The following is a 19833-nucleotide window of genomic DNA, read 5'->3' on the forward strand; positions in this document are numbered from 1 at the left end:
AGCTAAATGTCTGTGGAGATTCTAGGTCATCCAGATGATGCCTGAAGAAGCTCCTTGGATGAGAAGTGAAATGTCTTCAAGGAATAACAAAGGCAGAGGTGGTATTCAGCAGGTTCTGACCAATTCTGGAGAATTGGTAGCAGAAATTTTGAGTAGTTCGGAGAACCAGCAAATACCACCTCTGACTGGCCCCGACCCCATCTATTCTCTGCCTCCTGAGTCCCAGCTGATCAGATGGGTCTTCTTTGGTTGCCCTGCACAGGAGAACGGAGCTGGAAAGCAGGTTAGTGGGGTGGGGAGGGAATGGGGATTTTACAGTATCCTTCCCCTGCCACGGCCACCAAGCCACGCCCACAGAACCAGCAGTAAAAAAATTTGAATCCCACCACTGGACAAAGGAAGTCCAGTTGCCTCTTGAAAAGCACCTTTGGTCTTTCAAGAGAGGTTGTCCACATTTTAACTTCTAGACCCAGGCATGGCTCTCCCTTAGAGATCTACTGAGCATTGGCCTAACCCTGTTGAAACCGAGACATTTTCATACTGCCTGTTTCACAAGAAAGGGTATGACGAATATTTGGACCCAGGATCAAAGCTCTAGTCAGCAAACAGTATCAAATAAAATGCTTGTCCCCTGAACAAGCAGGACTCCTTGTTCTTGTGCAGTTTTTTAAAACAAAGCATTACATTTTCTGAGTGACGGTGGTCGTACACATGTGCACTCACAGAAGGCTGTGCTGCAATACAAGTTCCTTCTTTGCAGGCTGGGAACCAATGAGGCATTTTCCTGGCTCACACACCCTTCAGGAGATCAGCCAATCAGGAGCTAGAGATGTCTCAGCAACCTCTATTCCCCCCTCCCCGCCAAGTGTGGAAGGAGATTTTATGATGCAAAATCAGGTGCTCTGCTTTCATTGGTGGTGGTTATGGGTATCTTACATCCTCATATTTTTTTTTTCTTATGGTGCCTTATTAGAACCTATAATTTTCTGTTTTATGGTGCCCTAAAGGCTTTTCACGTCATCAGCCTGGGCACATAATCCTATCCAAATTCCAGTAATCCAGATTCTTACAGCATCTGGAGGTCAAAAAATGGGGCAACAAATTCACTTAACAACTGTCTTCCTTAGCAAAGGAAATCTTGGGCTCAATTATGATCGTAAGTCAAGGATTACCTGAGTTTCATGCCTCTTTAATACCCGATGGATCTCTGGCTCCTCTCTTTTGCTTCTCTGTCCTTACTCTTCCATAATTCAGTGGATTGACCCCTGAACCAGTAACAATCTGGATTTTCCTGTCTTGAATAATCTCTGCTGCTGACGGCCATAGATGCCACTGCACACAGAAAGAGGAAGAAAAGATTTGCATAACACGTTTGCTGTACTTTGTTTACCAGCATGACATACGCTCTGGATTTGCGCAATAATTTACAGTTACCGATCCAATAACTGAACCTGACATCGCCCCAAGTAGAAAAAAGACAAGTAAAAAGTTTGAAACCAACTCTATTTTTCATGTTATGTGAATACACGTAATCCTCGACTTACAACCACAGTTGAAACCAAAATTTATGTTGGTAAGGGAGACATTTGTTAAGTAAGCCTTGCTACATTTTATGACCTTTCTTTCCACAGTTATTGAGTGACTCATTTGCATTTGTTAAATTAGTAACATAGTTGTTAAGTGAATCTTACTTCCCCGCTGATTTTGCTAGTCAAAAGGTCACAAACCCTGATTACATGACACTGCTACCCTCATAAATATGAACCAGTTGCCAAGCATCTGAATTTTGATCATGGGAATGCTTGCATGGTCATTAAGTGTGAAAAATGGTCATAAGACTTTTTTTCAGTGCCGTTCAGTGGTGGGATTCAAAAATTTTTTACTATCAGTTCTGTGGGTGTGGCTTGGTGGGCATGACATGGTATGGCTTGGTGGGCGTGATAGGGGAAGGATACTGCAAAATCCCCATTCCCTCCCCACCCCCTTAACCTGCTTTCCAGCTCCGTTCTCCTGTGCAGGGCAACAAAAGAAGACTGCCAATCAGCTGGGACTCAATGGGAGGCAGAGAAGAGATGGGGGCGGGGCCAGTCAGAGGTGGTATTTGCCGGTTCTCCGAACTACTAAAAATTTCTGCTACTGGTTCTCCAGAACTGGTCAGAACCTGCAGAACCTCTGGTGCCGTTGTAACTTTGAACGGTCACGAAGTAAACTGTTGTAAGTTAAGGAGTATCTGTAGGAGTACTCCTCAAAAGTAAGAGTACCTAGTTTTTAACTGACTTCATTAAATCAGTCATTCAGCTAATGAGGAATGTAGATTGGACTGGAGCAATGTGGGGTTTTCTTAAATTTTATTTTTTGTTTGCAAATATTGGTGGCTAGTGGGCAAACTGTGAGCAAACACAACATAATGTCTGAATCTGTGCAGGAGAGAAACAGAAAGTTTAGTGAGAATCAAGGGAGGTGAATTGATAGGGTTTTTTTCCCCTTGTCATCTGCTCCCTAATCACACACACAGTTTTTTCCCCTCAGCATCTTAGTGTGCTTGTGCTGATAATAATCTTGAAAGTGGCAAAGGTTTGTTGTAAGACTTTATGACTTAGCTTGGGAACGTGACTTTGAGCCGGATGCATTTATCCTGATCTGGTTTCTGCTCTGTTTTCCAATCTCACCCACTTGAAAATGGACTTCTGGACTTCTCTTCCCAGAATCCCCCCAAGACTCCTATCAGCTCTCTCTGGTATTCTATGACTATGATAATGATTTATCACTTATAACTTTTATGTACAATGAGAGCTTATGCACTGAAGACAAATTCCTAGTGTGTCCCATCATCCTTGGCCAATAAAGAAATATAGATTCTATTCCTATTCCTATTCTGTTCTGTTCTGTTCTATTCCTGTCCTCTCCTCCCCTCCCCTCCCCTTCCCTCCCCTCTCCTCCCCTCCCCTCTCCTCTCCCCTTCCCTTCCCTTCCATTCCATTCCCTTCCCTTCCATTCCATTCCTATTCCATTCCATTCCTATTCCTATTCTATTCTATTCTATTCTATTCTATTCTATTCTATTCTATTCTATTCTATTCTATTCCATTCCATTCCATTCCATTCCATTCCATTCCATTCCTATTCCTATTCCTATTCCTATTCCTATTCCTATTCCTATTCCTATTCCTATTCCTATGCTATTCCTACTCTATTCTGTCAGGGAATGCACAGCAGGTGTCCAAATGAAGTCAGAAAAACTGGCATGAATTTGCACAATCCCTCTGCTCCAGCTAGTAAATTTAAATATTGTATTGTATTATTCAGGGGATTGGGATTGCAATTCCCAGAATTCCCCAGTCAATGGTGCATTGCAGGGGCAACTGCTCTGGAGAGCACCAGCTTGGAAAAGGCAGGTTTAATAAAACGTGCTGTTACTCATCCTGGGCCAAAGAAGCTGCAGGTGCAAAATAACATCCAATGGAGTGATATCGATTTGAGAAGCTTTTGCCCAACACAGAATCCTCGATTTAGTCCTTGATTTATGACTACAATTAAGCCCAAAAGTTAAACAATTTTTCAGCGAGTTTTGCCCCATTTTACAGTTGTTAAACGAATCACTGCAGTTGTTAAGCTAGCATCATGATGGTTCCGTGAATCTAGATTCCCCAATGACTTTGCTTGCCAGAAGAAGGTCCTAAAAAGCTACCCTGTGACACTGCAACTGTCATAAATAAAAGCCAGTGGCCAAACATCCAAATTTTGATTGTGTGGCCATGGAGATGCTGCAAAGGGGTAAAAAATGGCCATTATAACTTCAAATGATCCCTAAACGAATGGTTGTAAGTTGAGCACTACCTGTATCTGCCTGCCAGTCTTGTGAGGTAGTCCAGACAAGCACACCCAGAAGTACAAACCCGTAACTTTACTCTAAGGTTGCATTAACAGGATCTTGTAACTTTGCCCCCTCCACTTAACACATTCCAAGAAACTAGGAAGCTAGCCACTTCTGGAAGTTTGTCATCTCCCCATTCCTTCCCTGGGCCCATTTTACCTTATCTGCCTCTTATCTGACTACTGTCTAATCTGCAGCTCTTCCTTCTGTCTCCAAGGTCATTCCCAGGTAACATTATATCACCTACTCAGTCTCTCCCCTATTCCCCAATATGTACCCACCACTATTCCCCAATATGTACCCATCCCCTATTCCCAAATATGTACCCACAAGGCTATAGGGAAGTGATCCAGCTTTATTATGCATCAATGAGCTGGAGAAACTACCTCTCCAATTCATGTTACAATTTCTTTTCCCCTAACACTCACTTAAAGCTGTGAGTTACACCAAGTTGCATTCAGCAAAGTGCTGCAGGAAATGAGTACGGTTGCAAGACCCCTGGGTTAGATCAAAAAATGGCTGGTGAATTCAGGTGTGTTTACTATGTGTTTCTGCTTTGTGCCTGAGTCCTGGAAGTGGGGTATGGGTGTTAAGAAAGAACATCAATGGGAAAAATTCCTGTGTCATTATTTTTGAATGACCTTCAATCGGTTTAGCATTCTCATGATGTTACAAGGAAGAAACCTCATGATCCTCACAAGGAAGTGTGCTCCCAAAGTGCATGAGCAAAAAAAAACACAAAAAACCATAACCGTGCAGCATTGATCATTCAGAGTGCAGGGTGAAATAGATGGTTGCAGTGCAAATATTGTTTTTAATTGCTTTTGTGTTAGGTGTTTACAGTAGATTTTATTATATGCTGCCCTTAGTCACATGTTAGGAGATGATATACAGCTAGTCCTCAATTTACAACCACAATTGAGTCCAAAATGCTAAGTGAGACATGTTAAGTAAATTTTGCCCTATTTTATGACCTTTCTTGCTACAGTTGTTAAATGAATCACTGCAGTTGATAAGTTAGTAACCGGGTTGTTCAGTGAATCTGGCTTCCTCCTCGACTTTGCTTCTCAGAAGGTTGCAAAAGGGGAAAAAAATCACATGACTTTGGGACATAGCAATGGTCACAAGTATGAACCCGGTTGCCAAGCAACCAAATGGTGATCATGGGGAATGGAAAGGAGCTGTAATTCTCCTTCCCTCTTCCCCCGCCCTCCCCCTGCTCCCCACTGCTTGATGTATCAAGGTCACCCAGCTGGGAGAAAAAGGCAGCTGCATACCAAACTAAACCATTCTCAAAACATCTTGCTTGAATTTGATTGGTTGGAGAGGGGCAGTGTTGGGAGGGAAAAGTTGAACTTAGGGATTTGGGCGCACGATTATCAGGTCTGCCTTTGCATCACTGCAAGGTACTTGACTTCTAATAAAACTATGCCTTTCTTAACAAATGGAGGCAAGAATCATTTCTATTTTGAGGTTTAAGTTGCAGCAGGTCTGCCCTAGTCCTTGACTTATGACCAGAAATGGTTTAAAATTACAAGAGCACTGAGAAAAGTGATTTATGACCGGTCCTAGCACTTACAGCTGCCACAGCAATTTTGTCACGTGGTTGAAAAAAAGGAGGTATATGGCAACCGGCATGTATTTATGACGGTTTCAGCATCCCAGGATCATTTGATTGCCTTTTGTGACCTTCCCAGCTGGCTTCAGACAAGTAAAGTCAAAGGAGGGAAGCTGGATTCGCTTAACAACTGCAAGATTCACTTAGCGAATATGGCAAAAAGGTAGTAAAATTGGTTATGACTTACTTAACAACTGCTTTGTTTAGCAGCAGAAATTCTGGCCCCAATTGTGGTCGTATGTCAAGGACTACCTGTATCCCTTCTCTGTCACCACATCAATTTTTTGGAATAATATTACCCCAGATAACAATGTCGCTCCCCCCCTCCCCCCCCGCCGATTAATGTTCTAGGAATCTTAAAATGTGTTCCCCGAGAGGGGTGGGGTGCCTGTTAAGCTTTGTTGATTGTGTGTGTTTTTTTTAATATGGGTGTGGTTGTCCAGTTGCATAATGTTTCTTATTAACTGTTTCTTAGTGTAAGCCACATGGAACTATTCTGCAATCAGCCAGCTTCTAAATATAATAAATAATAATACGGTAGTGATAACAACAATAGCTGCTTCCTTTTTTCATGTTTAGTTTAAGAGTTCCAAAGAATGCAGAAATAGACTGCATTTCCCTCTGCAAGTCCTTCTATGTGTGTGTGTGTGTGTGTGTGTGTGATTGTGTTTGTGGGTTTACGTAAAAGATAAGCAAAAGTGCATCTGAACGAGGCAGAGAACCACCACCACCCCACTCCTAATGATTATTGTGATTTTAAAGGCATGGAATACAGGTAATCTTCAACTTACAACCTTAGTGGCTTTTCAAAATTACAGTGGCACTGAAAAAAAGTGCCACTGTGATTCTCTTACACTGTTTTTCACATGTATAACTGTTGCAGCATCCCCAGGATTCATAAGATCAATATTTGGACCTTTGGCAGCTGGCATATGTTTGTGACGCTGGCTTCATGTCCCAGGGCTGTGTGATTTCCTTTTGCGACCTTCTGACGAGCAAAGTCAATGGAGAAACCAGATTCACATAACAACCGTGTTACTAATTTAACAGCTGCAAGGATTCGCTTAACAACTGTGGCTAGAAAAATTGCAAAATGGGGCAACAGTCCCTGAACAACTGTCTCACTTGGACCCAATTGTGGTCGTAAATAGAGGACCAACTGTATTGCTTGCATGAATTGTAAAGGGAGAAATGAAATTGCACCTGTGATTTCCATCCTCAGAAAGACAGTTCCTTGCCGGAGGCAACAGCTAAGTCTGTGAGCTCCTAAAACCCTCAAAAATTCAGTTCGAAAACTTACCACTTGCTCAGCTCTGGCATAAAATAAAAGCCATTTATGAACAGTTCTGCCCTCCCTTTGCTTTTTTTTGTAGCAGTCAAGATCTTTTTTCTAGGAAGATGAAAAGGTGACAAATTTAAATGCCTGATTTAAGCACTGCATTTCCTTTTGATTCATTTCTTTCCAGGTGCACGGGGTGCACATGTTCTTTTCATTTTGCAATGCCAATTTTCTTTTGGGTCATTACTTTGGCATGCTGCACATGGCACAGGGTAATTGTGGGGTGTGTACAATAGATTTGGACAAAGCCTAATTTCAGTTTCTTCCTGTTTGGATAAGCCTATCACATGAAGTACCTCCAAAAGGCGTTGGCCACCAGTTGTGCCCCACTGTGTATTCTGGGGGTAGACGTGGGCAGGGTTACTGTGTAGATGTGCCTTTTTCTGCACATGAAAAGGGTGCGTCTCTTTACACCATAGGCTCATTCCACATTCCTTTGGTGGCACACTATGTTGTCAGCTGCGTTCCATTTCTGATTTCCCAGAAGCATGAGAGCAGGGAGATAATCAAAAAATCCTACTTTTTCAGGATCTGGTTGAACTTGAAAAGGTAAGCAGGATAGGAAGGGCTTAATCCTTGGATGGAAGACCATCATGAAATCGGAAGAGGAGAAGATCAAGAAAACAGTCCAGTTGAAATAACTGCAAAGCACTTTCATTCTGCTACCAAAAAAAATATTACAGTAAATACACAATATTTCTCAAGCATGGCATGGACTCCTAGAATTCCCCAGCCAGCTCTTAAAAAGTTGAGAAACACTGATCTTAAAAAATCAGGAGAAATTTGGCCCAAAGATTTTATTTACCCACAAAAAAACCCCCAAATGAGCTTCTCCTTTACCTCTCTGGTCTAAATTGGTCAGTGCCACTTCTCCTGATTTGAGATTTGGGGTCCAACTGACGTTTCCAATATTAGGGGCTCCCATGGACCACCTGGAATTTGGGCTTAGCAAAATGGTGATGGTGACAAACAAGGTAAGCTTTTTTGACTGGGACATTCAAGCATTCATTCACTGGAAAGTGTGTGTGTGTGTGTGTGTGTGTGTGTGTGTGTGTGTGTTGGAAAAATACATGAACTTTGCCTATCAAGCCAGTTCACCCAGTGGAAATTTTTGAAAGCATAAATACTGTGTTTCTGTGCATATGTTTTGTGTGTGTGTGTGTTTATGAATATAGATATATTAAATAAAAGAAAAGGATTTTGCACACAATTAAAAGGCTACAAAAGCATAAAAAGAAAAATGGGGGGAGAGAAAGATATGAAAAAGTGACATTAAAAAAACAAAGACAAGAAAAAGCTAAGAATATATATATATATATATATATATATATATATATATATATATATATATATATATATATATATATATATATATATATATATACATACATACATACATACACACACATACACACACACACACATACATACATACATACATACATATCTAAAGATAAAAATAAAGAAGCGATTTCTAATCTTCTTTGCAGCAGGAAGAAGCATAATGATTGTCATTTTCCTAAATTACATTCCAAGGTTCCCTTCTTCCCATAAACAACACATTATAATCAGTAAATCTCCAAATCACCACTTTATTTCTGCCAGCTTCAGCAAAAAAAAAAAAAAAAAAAACCCATAAAGGTTTTTTCAGTCTTTTATAAAAATACAGTTGCTATTCCCTCCTTAATCAAACTGGTCACCTCTGCTATTTCTGCAAACTCAGCCACCTTCACTATCTAGTCTTCCATTGTGGTTATTTCTGTATTCTTCCATCTTTGTGCGTACAGATAAACTCCCTGCAATTACCGCATATAAAATCAATTGTGCACGAGTCTTTTCTAGAACTTTTCTTTAGCTTCATGGATTGAAATGGCCCAGGAAGAAATGCAAAGGGTGCAGAAAAAGGAGAGAGAGAAAGAGAGGGAGGATGGGAGAGAGAGAGAGAGAGAAAAGAGGATGATCCGTGTTAAAAAGAGCTTCTTGAGTTATGGAAAAAAATGCAATTTGGATTGTATATTTGGAAGGAGAATTTTTTATTTAAAGAAGTACTAATGGAGCAAATAAAAAGTCTTCTTTCTTTGAATACTGGATCAACTACGAATCACTAGCTTGTAATAATATAGGAAATATTTGCTTCAGATCTTTCTCCTTTCTCCATTACTTTTAAGTTCAGCAGTCCGTTTGGAACGTTCTCCCTTTCTTAGCATAGTCTAGCTTACCAGGAAGTTATGAGAGTTCAAATGTTTACAAGTGTAGGCCTCGACTTATGACCATAAGGGGGATTGTAAAAATCATTATTAAGGAATGTGGTTGTTAAATGACGTGTCAGGTGACCGTACCCGATTTTACTATTGTTATTTTTTTTGTGGCAGTCATTAAGTGAGACATCATGTGACACTGAGCTGTAACTTTTCCTGCTGGCTTTCAAGTTGTTGCATGCTTGGGTGTGAAGGTCACAAGTGGCGATCTTGTGATTGCAATGTGCAATGGTTGCCGAGTGTCACGTGACACACAACCCCCTGAGGGATGTTACAACAGTGAAAGCATGAAAATTGGCCTTAAGTCACATATCACAGTGCTGTCGTACCTTTGAATGCTTGCTAAATCAAATGGTTGTAAGCTGAGGACTGTTTGTATTCTGAATGCAAGTAGTGCTTGATTTACAACCATTTGTTTAGTGACCATTTGAAATTACAACAGCATTGAAAAAAGTGACTTAGGACCATATTTCACACTTATGACCATTGAAAGCAGGGGTGGACTGCTACTGTTCACCTCGGTTTGACCGAACCAGTACTGAACCGGTACCAGTTCGCCTTGCTTGAACTGAGGCAAACCAGTACCGAACCAGTAGCTAATTTTATGGCCGGTTCAGCAAACCAGCAAGTCTCACCCCTGGCTGGCTCTGCCCACTCCACCCAGGAGTCCCCATATGACCCATTTTGGATCCCAGGTAAGTATAGGGCCCACATGGAGGCTCGGGGAGAGTGAAAAATAGGCCTCCCGGAGGCTCCAGAGGGCTGGAAACAGGGAGGCTGATGAGTTTTTAGGAATTGAGATCTTGTGTCAATTCAGAAAGACTGGGCCAATCTAACGCCTTCAGCCACAGAAGGCTGGAGCTGATGGGATTAAGAATTTATATCCCCAGCCCAAATTCTAAGGACAGGATATGATCTTTAGGACATAATAGGATTAACCCACCACAGCTGAAATAGTAAAAGACATAAGGCTCACTTCCTTGCACAAACCCCTGAAGCATCTCAATCACCAAATCCCAGAACCCTATAAACATCTATCCTCTCATTCAGCCATTTTTGTCAGCCACCCCAGAAACATTTGCTGAAGTTTCTAGAAACCAAATTGACAGAGACCTTTCCTTGTAGCCAGACTCCATTTTATTTCCACCATCTTTCTCCCAGTCTTGGAACCAGACTGGATTTTTCTCCTTACAATGGGGTAGAACTCACTTAACAACTGTCTCGCTTAGCAGCAGAAATTTTGGGCTCAGTGGTGGCTGAGGACTACCTCTAGTCACCGAGGCCTTTGTGAAGTCTGGAACGAACACGTAGAATATGAGCATAATGAAAATATTAGAAATCTTTATGGGGTGGATTACTAATATACTGTATATGAATTGAGTGTGTCATTGTGGGAGAAACAACTGAAAGACTTAATGTGGCTTTTTTTTCTCGTCTCACATAATATTTGGACAGCTGAGTTATTCCTTTCCTTCCTTTCCCATATCTGGTTGGTTCGATTGCCTGCCACTTCCCCCGTCCTGCCTGTTCAAAAACAGTTTATTTTAGTGTGGTTTCTTTGGAATTCAAATTAAATACCCTTCATTAGAGTTTTGTGTGCATATTTCCTGCCATCTACTGGTGAAACCCCAGTCCTGCAGGTAAGTTTATCTCATCTCATCTCAATATTTTCTTGTTTCAGATACACCTATGAGGATTATCAGCGGACAGCAGACTGGCTCCTCAGTAAAACCAAACATCGGCCTCGAGTGGCTATCATCTGTGGCTCAGGACTTGGAGGGCTGGCTGACCTCCTGAAGGACCAAGTCGTGTTTGAATATGCGAAGATACCCAACTTCCCCCAAAGCACAGGTAATGGGAGATGCCCAGGGAGTGTAATTTTCATGCAGAACACCAGGTGGCACCATAAACCAACAGGATATAGAGAAGTTGCAATGCAACAAAATGGCCGGGGGAGGTCCGCAAAGTATTTAACCGTTTTCCTTGTCTTATTAAAGTTGTAGGCCATGCTGGGAAGCTGGTGTTCGGAAACTTGCATGGAACGCCAACTGTGGTGATGCAAGGCCGCTTCCATATGTATGAAGGGTACCCACTGTGGAAGGTGAGTTGCTCCACTCCATTTCAGAATGTAAGATATTGATCCAATCGTAATTTGAGAAACTGGAAAACCAATGAATTATAATAAGAGGTCCAAGTGTCTCTGAGCCCACTCAAAGATACATTTCAGCACTATTGGCCCAAAATTTAAAAAACAAAATACAAAAGGAAGTCTCCAAAGTGAACTTTCAGCTAATTGTCAGGATTCCAGCAATTGCTCTAATTAAATCATGATCCTCGAGCCAAACTTAAAAAAACTTCAAAGGATTTATTAGAGGCGACATACTGGCACTGCCCTGTATGAAGCCAACTCTGGCATACATAATTTATAGTCACCTGTGACTGTGTTCCCCCCTCCCCTGGGTGTCTCATAAACCAGATTCTCCAATTGAACATGTTCACGGGCTGGGTGTCATCATTCATGTTCTCCAATTAAATATATCTGTGGTCAAAAACTCTGGTATTTTAGTTACAATCTTTTAAAGGTAAGAGTTGGAATGTATTTCCACTTTCAAACTGCTGTACTGCTCTTCCAAATTTCCTTCCTCCCCCCATTTTTATGGCAACTACTAAAACAGGCATAGGAATGTTTTATAAGTTGACACTAATCTTCTTCAAAGACATTTACCTTGTAATAAGCGGTTTCTTTGCTTCCTCCATCTACTTCGCTTTCCTTGGAACTCCATAAAAAACATACAGATTCTGAAGCAGATTCCCAAGGATATTTGCAAATTTAAAATCTTTAGTCACGTCATCAACGTTCTGCTTCTAATGGTATCATATGCTGTGAGATCTACGAATATAGTCCCTGTTACATTGCCCTGAAGAGCTGACATTGTATCTCAGTGGTCGGGAAAGGACAAAGACAGATTCCCGAATTTTTGAAAGCAGAAAATTTAGGTCAGGGTGTCAAACTGGATTTCTTTGAGGGCTATTTTCAGTCTGGACAGCCTCCTGCAGCACCCTGCTGGAGAAAACAGGGCGTTGGGGGGGTGCATGCTCCCCCCGGTGCCATTTTTGGCCTGGACGGTCTCCTGCAGCATCCTGCTAGCCAAAATAGGGTGCAGGGGGGGGGGCTCAGGTGCATCCCCTGTGCCCTGTTTTGGCTCACAAAGTGCTGCAAGAGCCTCTCCAGGCCGAAAATGGGGCACGGGGGCCCCCAAGCGTGCCCTCCCGGTGCCCCATTTTTGCTAGCAGAGGCCGGTCCTTTGCAATAGCCAGCCCCATGGGCCAGATCTAAATAGCCTGCGGGCCGGATCCAGCTTGTGGGCCTTGAGTTCGGCACCCCAGGTTTAGGTGGTGAATCCAAGTGGTCTTTCTTTGTTAAGTGTTTAGACACTGTTCTCCTTCAAAAGAGGCTACGGACGATTGCAGGCAATTTCGGACAGATGGATTCTTTGCTTAGAACACGTCAGAAAACTGGGATGCGCTTCCAGTAATCCTGCCCTCACTCCATGCCACGATGCCCCTTCAGGATCTTTCCTTTGTTTTCTCCTTCTAGGTGACCTTCCCAGTTCGGATCTTCCATCTGCTTGGCGTTGAAACCCTGATTGTTACCAATGCGGCTGGGGGGCTCAATCCTGCCTTCAAAGTGGGGGACATCATGGTGATCCAGGACCACATCAACATGCCTGGGTTTTCTGGGCAGAACCCTTTGATCGGACCGAACGATGAAAGGTAATGTGAACTTTTCACCCTTCTTGTGTTTTCTTTCTTTCTTGCTCACTGGAGAAAACAGTTTCTTTACGGCTCTTAAGTGACAGCTTCCAGAATAGATTTGCAATTGGACTACAGATAGTCCTTGACTTACATCGACAGTTGGGACCAGAACTTCTGTCGCTGTAGTGGAATGTATCCTGGAATCCCAGGAGGGAAGGGACGACTTCCAAGTAGGCAATGAGACAGTGGAGGTTGAAATGTCTAATAGGCAGGAAGAGGGCTAAAAGACGGACCCTTCCTAGCAGTTCGCATAATATATCTATAAAGATAATCCTTGATTTTTCAACCATTCACTTACCAAAGTTACAAGAGCATTGAAAGTGTGATTTACGACTATTTTTCACACTTACAAACATTGCGGCATTCCCATGGTCACATGGTCATCATGACCACATCATGGTCATCAAAATTTGGATGTTTGGCAACTTCCAGATATTTATAATGGTTGTAGTGCCCCAGGGTCATGCGATCACTTTTTGTGACCTTCGGACAAGCAAAGTTAGCGGGGAAGCCAGATAGCAATACTTATATACCACTTTGAAGTGCATCAGAGCCCTCTAAGAGGTTTACAAAGTCAGCGTGTTGTCCTCAACAATCTGGGTCCTTGTTTTATTGACCTCTAAATGGAAAGAGCTAGTCCTAATTTCCTTTTATCAGTGTTGTCATAGCTTCAAACAGTTGTTAAATGAATCATCTACCTGCAAGCTCAGCTTACAGCATTAGGGCCAAGACAAGGAAACTTGTATTCAGTTCAGTGAGTGTCTCCCCAACCTTTTATGAACGTGTAATGACCCGGGGCGTGGCACAAAGGCAACAAAGTCAGAGAATCAATAGGAGTCCCTTTATTAGCTCCAACTTTGCCCCCGATGTCCTGGTTACCTTCTGGGCTGGAGAAAAACTCTCTCAGGCATAGCCTTTGGCTGCAGAGAATCAAGTCTAAAACGTGGTCAACAAAAACTGTAACTATAAGTCCAATCAGGGCAAGAAAAGGAATTCCAGACATGAAAGAACGGCAGTAATTCAATACGGCTGGGAGGATGCAAGGAACGCAGATAACCAAAGTCAGCACAAGATAAACTCATGTTTGTTCCCAGCAGACATGGCACTCAGCTTGCATCTCTTTTAAACTCTCATTCCCAGGTGTGACTAATGAAGGGAACCAGGGCCCTTTTCTCCCCTGTAAGCCACACAACCCACGTTGCTCTCTTCTCTGTTCCTCCCTGCGTGCCCTTGGATGAAGAGGGGGTGGGCCTGGGTCTTCCTCTGAACTCCCTCTCGTTCTACCTCTCCCCTGTTCTGCCCAGCTGAACTTTGCCCTTTCCCAGTTTCCTCCACAGCCAACAGAGCCATACTCCTTGTCATGCCCCTGTTACAATCTGACTCTGAGGGTGAGGAGGAACAGCCGACAGGGAGTGGGAGTGTGGCTCCAGAGGTTGTGGAGGAGGCTGGGGAAGGGCACAGGCCGGCTGGGCATTCAGTGGAAGACCCAGGCCCATCCCCTATTCATCCTAGGGTACACAGGGAGAGGCAGGTAAGGGAAAAACGTGAATGGCGTGGTCTACGGGGGAGAAAAGGGCCTTGATCCCCTTCATGGGTTGCAGTTGTGAGGACTATTTAAAAGGACAAACTACGCATGGGCCAGTGCTGGAAGCAAAGCATGAAAATATTTCTAGTCTGTCAGTTCTTATCTGAGTTCTGGCGTCCTTCCCAGTGTAGTATTTTGATATCTATGGAGGTCTTCAAGCCCTTATCCTGCCTTGTCTCATTAATTCTTCAGTGTGGTTTGTGTTGTTTTTTTCCTATTTATGATTTATACAGTATTTTGAGTTTGAACGGAAGTTCTTCCTTTTTACAACTGTTTGTGGGGGAGTTTTTTCTCCAGTCAATGATTATTGGAGCTTTGAAGCTAAGTTGAAGGAATTAAAAGGACTTCACCTGTTTTTGTGACTTTGTTGCCTTTGTATCCCACCATGGGTCATCACACTACCGCTTCCTGTCAGCTGTTCATCTTCCTCCTCGGATTCAGACTCCCAACAGGGGCATGACAGAATGTTTCTGATTTAAACAGAATGATGGGCTGCTTTTCAGATGCAAATAAAGGAACGCAATCCCATTGACTCATTTTTTTTGTGTTGATTTCTGCAGGTTCGGCGTCCGCTTTCCAGCCATGTCAGATGCCTACAATGAAGACTTGAGAAAACTGGCTGTCACGGTGGCTTCTGAAATTGGATGTTCCAGCTGCATGAGAGAAGGGGTCTACTGCGCCCTGGGAGGCCCCAACTATGAGACCATTGCTGAATGCCGCTTCCTGCAGAGACTGGGTGTCGATGCTGTTGGTTAGTCAAGGACAGGGATAAGGGGAAATGTTCCTCCTGGGGCATAGATAAAACCAAGTCTTCCTCCCTGGCCTGATTATTATTTTTTTAGGCAAAAGTACAGCCAGTCCTCAACCATAGCTGAGCCCAAAATTTATGACTTTCCTTGCCACTGCTGTGAAACGCTGCAATTGTTAAGTCGGTCACACAGTTGTTCAGCGAATCTGGCTTCCCCATTGACTTTGCTTGTCAGAAGGTCGCAAATAAGGGGATCTGATAACCCCGGGGCGCTGCTGCAATCGCCATAAATATTCAGTTGCCAAGCGTCTGAGTTTTGATCATGTGACCCTGGGGATCCTGCAATGGTCATGTGAAAAACGATCATAAGTTACTTTTTTCAGTGCCGTTGTAACTTCGAACGGTCACTAAATGAATGGTTGCAAATTGAGGACTATCTGTAAGAAAACAATAAAGGTAGGATCTAAATAAAATGATAGGATACGATAGAAAATGGAATGGAATGGAATGAATTGGAATAGAATAGAATAGAATAGAATAGAATAGAATAGAATAGAATAGAATAGAATAACAGAGTTGGAAGGAACCTTGGAGGTCTTCTAGTCCAGGGGTCTCCAACCTTGGCAACTTTAAGACTTGTGGACTTCAACTCCCAGAATTCCTGAGCTAACATGACTGGCTGAGGAACTCTGGGAGTTGAAGTCCATAAGTTGCCAAGGTTGGAGACCCCTGTTCTAGTTCAACCCCCTGCTGAGGTAGGAAACCTTATACCATTTCAAACAAATGGTTATCCAATCTCCTCTTAAAAACTTCCGGTTTTGGAGCACCCAGAATTTCTGAAGGCAAATCGTTCTACCAATTAATTGTTCTCATGAGGTAATTTCTCCTCAGTTCTAGGTTGCTTCTCTCCTAGGTTAGTTTTTCCACGGAGAGTATTATCCTCCTCTTCCTCCTCCTCCAGTTTGGTGGCATGTTAAGAGAGCTGTGTCCCTGTCCTTCCCGATGCTCCTCCTGAACCCGTTCTTCTAATGCTTTCCCTCTTTCCTTCCCCCTTTCAGGCATGAGCACAGTACCCGAGGTCATTGTGGCCCGTCACTGCGGCCTCCGAGTTTTTGGCTTCTCCCTCATCACCAACAAAGCCATTCTGGATTATGACACCAAAGAGAAGGCCAACCACGAGGAAGTCTTGGAAGCCAGTCGCCAGAGCGCCCGTACCCTTGAGAAGCTGGTCTCCATGATGGTGCAGCGCATTGAACACAACAACAACCTTGCCTAGGGCCCATCCAGCTCACAGTCCTCCTCGTGACTTTGGGCAAGGAGAGAATATGCTTCTTTTTATTCAATCCTACTGCTAAGATTCCTACTCTGGGATGGTGCAGACATTTTAGGAGTTGCCGAGAGTTGGAATTCTAATCTTGACTATTGTCCGCCTCTGACCAAGAAGTCTATTATTGTCTGCCTGTTTTTGTCCTTTGGTGTGTTGCTTCTGCATGTGGGTAGTTTGAATCCCTTCCATCTCATCTGTTCTCTGTAAAAGTCCTCCAGAAAACCCCTTGAGGGAGCAGACCACACAGTCACCTCATGTGGGCTTGTTTTACTTTAAAATGGGGAATGTGTGAGGAATCTAGAAGTCCTTTTCTCATTTCATAATAGCCGTTCTCTCATCAGGAACCTAGCAAGAACTGGCTGCTTGTTTTTAAGGTGCCATTTTGTTTTTGGTTACAGCTTTGGGTTCAGTTTTCTGAATCCTAAAATTATTGAAGGCGAGTCAAAGACCACCAAATTCAGTTTGTTATATGTTTGGGTCTTCTCTTGTGCATGGGCATTTTGAACATAAAGTCTTAACTGTTATGCAATAACTTGTTCTGGCCTCTCATGTTTCCAATACTTGAAATGTAATTCATGGCTTCTCCTTGCAAGTTTCCTTTGGTCCTTGAGGTTATCTGTTGAATCTGCATATTAATGTCTTGGATTAACTTATTTCCAACCGTGCTTGTGCTCCAAAGAAACTACTGAATTGCTCAGAATTTGAACCCACCATCTTCAGGCAATAAGCCGGCGAGATCACGTATTCACAAAATGTAGATGACAGGGATAAGTGAATGTCAGGATCTATGTCAAATTTAACCCACCTGGATGCACCTCCCTATCGACTAAAATAAAAGACTCTCCTCCATATAAAAATCAAGTGCATTCTGTTTAGGTTAGAACTCTGAATTGCTAAGCATCCTCTGTGGGGGAATCTGTTTATTTTTTCTTCAGAGATGTCTAACCCTAAATTTGAATCTTCGCTAAGGATATGTGGAGATTCTCAATTATCCAGATGATGGTTGTCCCAAAGGTGCTTTTTCAAAAGGTAGTGGACTTTGTTTTTCCTTGAAGAGGTTTTGCTTTTCATCCAAGAAGCTTCTTCATGTTCTTGGATGAGAAGCAAAAACGTCTTCAAGGAAAAACAGCCTAGTTGCCTCTTGAAAAAACATGTTTGGGGCTCTTTTGTAAGGCAAAATCGGTAAGAAGTAGACAAAGGCCCTACTTAGTTGTGTCTCACTGTCTTTTATGACCACAGTCACATGTTCTGTTTTAAGGAAAAGTAGGCATTCTTGTGTGTTCTCTCTTAATTTCCCTTAGTTTTCAGATCTACCAGGTTCTCAATCAGGTGACGGGAGGGTAGTTAAGCATGGATTTCCAGTTCTCTAACAAGCAATGTGATTGGACCATTCAACTTGCTGGTCCACAGAGAGGTGGTCAATGCATATTTTTTGCAAGCAGCTGATAGTCTGGAGAATCCCAAATTCGTTAGTGAGCATGTTCAGCTCTATACAGAGATTCATTTGCACCTAGCTACTTTCAGGTCAGGTAGGGGAGTTCATCTCCTGTCCTCTGCCCATTTCTGGGAAAGGGGAATTCTCTAATTTGTTACTGCTTTTAATCATATCTTCTTAGCCTAATAATTCTGCCGGTCTTCAGGGGAAGAGGAGGCAAATGATGGTGCATAGTGATGATGTCATCAGCCACTTATCATTTTGACATCATTGTGGCTTGTTTCAAACATTGGCGCTGCTCACAGTTCTTGTTTGGAGCTCGTAGTGCAGGGCTGTCAAATTTGTGACCTGCAGGCTGGGTGTGTCATGTGCTGGCCATGCCCCCACCCGGTTTAGCGAAGGGGAAAAAAGTCCCGATATGTCACGTGGTGATGCCGTGAGTTTGATACCCCTTGTCCTAGTGAGTCACCTTATGCATCTTTGTCTGAAGGAGTATGTCTACAGGTCTGGTGGAAATGTCTTCTTCTAATGTGGTCCCTAGGACTCAGCAGCTTTTTTTGATTCAAGAAGTTGTTTCTGTTGGAGGGGCCAATTACTTTCCTAAATTTGTTGCATTCTGGGATGAGACACACTCATTAGGGACAGAGATGTTGGACAGGAGATCGACTGATGTGAAAGTTTATGGCTCAGATTTTGGCAAAGGCAGATATGAAACAGTGTAGGGGACAAACCAGTTGTGGAATAATTCTTGTGTGTTCTCATTCTGTCAGGTGGAATTTTTTGCAAGAGAGAGGTTAATTTTAGCTTCAGCTCTGCACATGCAATTTCCCTTTGAGGCACAGTGGCCAAGTCCAGCTGAAAAGCTTGGCTTAAAAGAGACCTTCCTGAAATCCAGACCCCCATATAGTCTTTTAACCTTTTCTGTTGCATAAAGGTACTATTCCAAAATGCAATTTTGATTTCTGCTTGCAAATCCTCTTTCTCCCCTGTTCGCCTTTCTGAATTCCTCTTTCCTTTTTCTCTTCTTTCACCCTGGACTCATAAACAAGCTCTTGCCATCTTTCAACTCAGGTTGAGGAATCAAAGCAGACCGAAAGGAAATTGACAATGAATGCTAAGCTTGAATGTTTTCAAATGAGACCTTAGGAATATATTTTTTTAGAGCGTCCACAATCTGCACTTTTTATTTTATTTAAACTACTGTAATGGAGCCCCCCTTTTATTAATTATAATGTAACTAAATAATAAAGTTAAGTTGGAATGAGAAGACTATTGTGGTTTGTATCAGTCATTTTTGGTACAATGGCGAAGAAAGAGAGAAAGCAGTTGTGAGTTTATTCAGAGCAATTTCTTTCTCAAGTTTCCAAATACTTCAAATACTTGGAGTAGGGTATCCAGTTTTTGTCACCACGATGTAAAAAAGATGTTGAGACAGTCTAGAAAGAGTGCAGAGAAGAACAATAAAGATGATTAGAGGACTGGAGGCTAAAGCATATAAAGAATAGTTGTTGGAATTGGGTATGTCTAGTCTGATGAAAAGAAGGGCTAGGGGAGAGATAATAGCAGTGTTCCAATATCTCAGAGGCTGCCACAAAGAAGAGGGAGTCAAGCTATTCTCCAAAGCCCCTGAGGGCAGGACAAGAAGCAATGGGTGGAAACTAATCAAGGAGAGAAACAACCTAGAACTAAAGAGAAATTTCCTGACAGAACAGTTAATCTGTGGAACGACTTGCCTCCAGAAGTTGTAAATGCTCCAACACTGAAAGTTTTTAAGAAGAGATTAGATAACATTTGTCTGCAGTGGTGTAGGGTTTCCTACCTAAACGGGGTTGG

General features: G+C 42.6%; 1 protein-coding gene across 1 annotated transcript in view; it reads left to right on the forward strand.

The window, feature by feature from the left end:
- The window catches only part of PNP (purine nucleoside phosphorylase), a 30394-nt gene extending 11127 nt beyond the window's left edge, over positions 1-19267 (forward strand). Inside the window, exons 2-6 of the mRNA XM_026687403.2 lie at positions 10771-10940; positions 11087-11190; positions 12688-12863; positions 15051-15241; positions 16297-19267. Of these exons, the coding sequence (XP_026543188.2) occupies positions 10771-10940; positions 11087-11190; positions 12688-12863; positions 15051-15241; positions 16297-16514 (859 nt within the window). The 3' untranslated portion in view covers positions 16515-19267. The remainder of the gene's footprint in view (positions 1-10770; positions 10941-11086; positions 11191-12687; positions 12864-15050; positions 15242-16296) is intronic.
- The last annotated feature ends 566 nt before the right edge of the window (positions 19268-19833 follow it).

Source organism: Notechis scutatus, chromosome Z (genome assembly GCF_049901735.1).
Source record: "Notechis scutatus isolate UNSWTSFEM ecotype Mainland chromosome Z, rNotScu1.2, whole genome shotgun sequence".
NCBI classification, from domain to species: Eukaryota; Metazoa; Chordata; class Lepidosauria; order Squamata; family Elapidae; genus Notechis; species Notechis scutatus.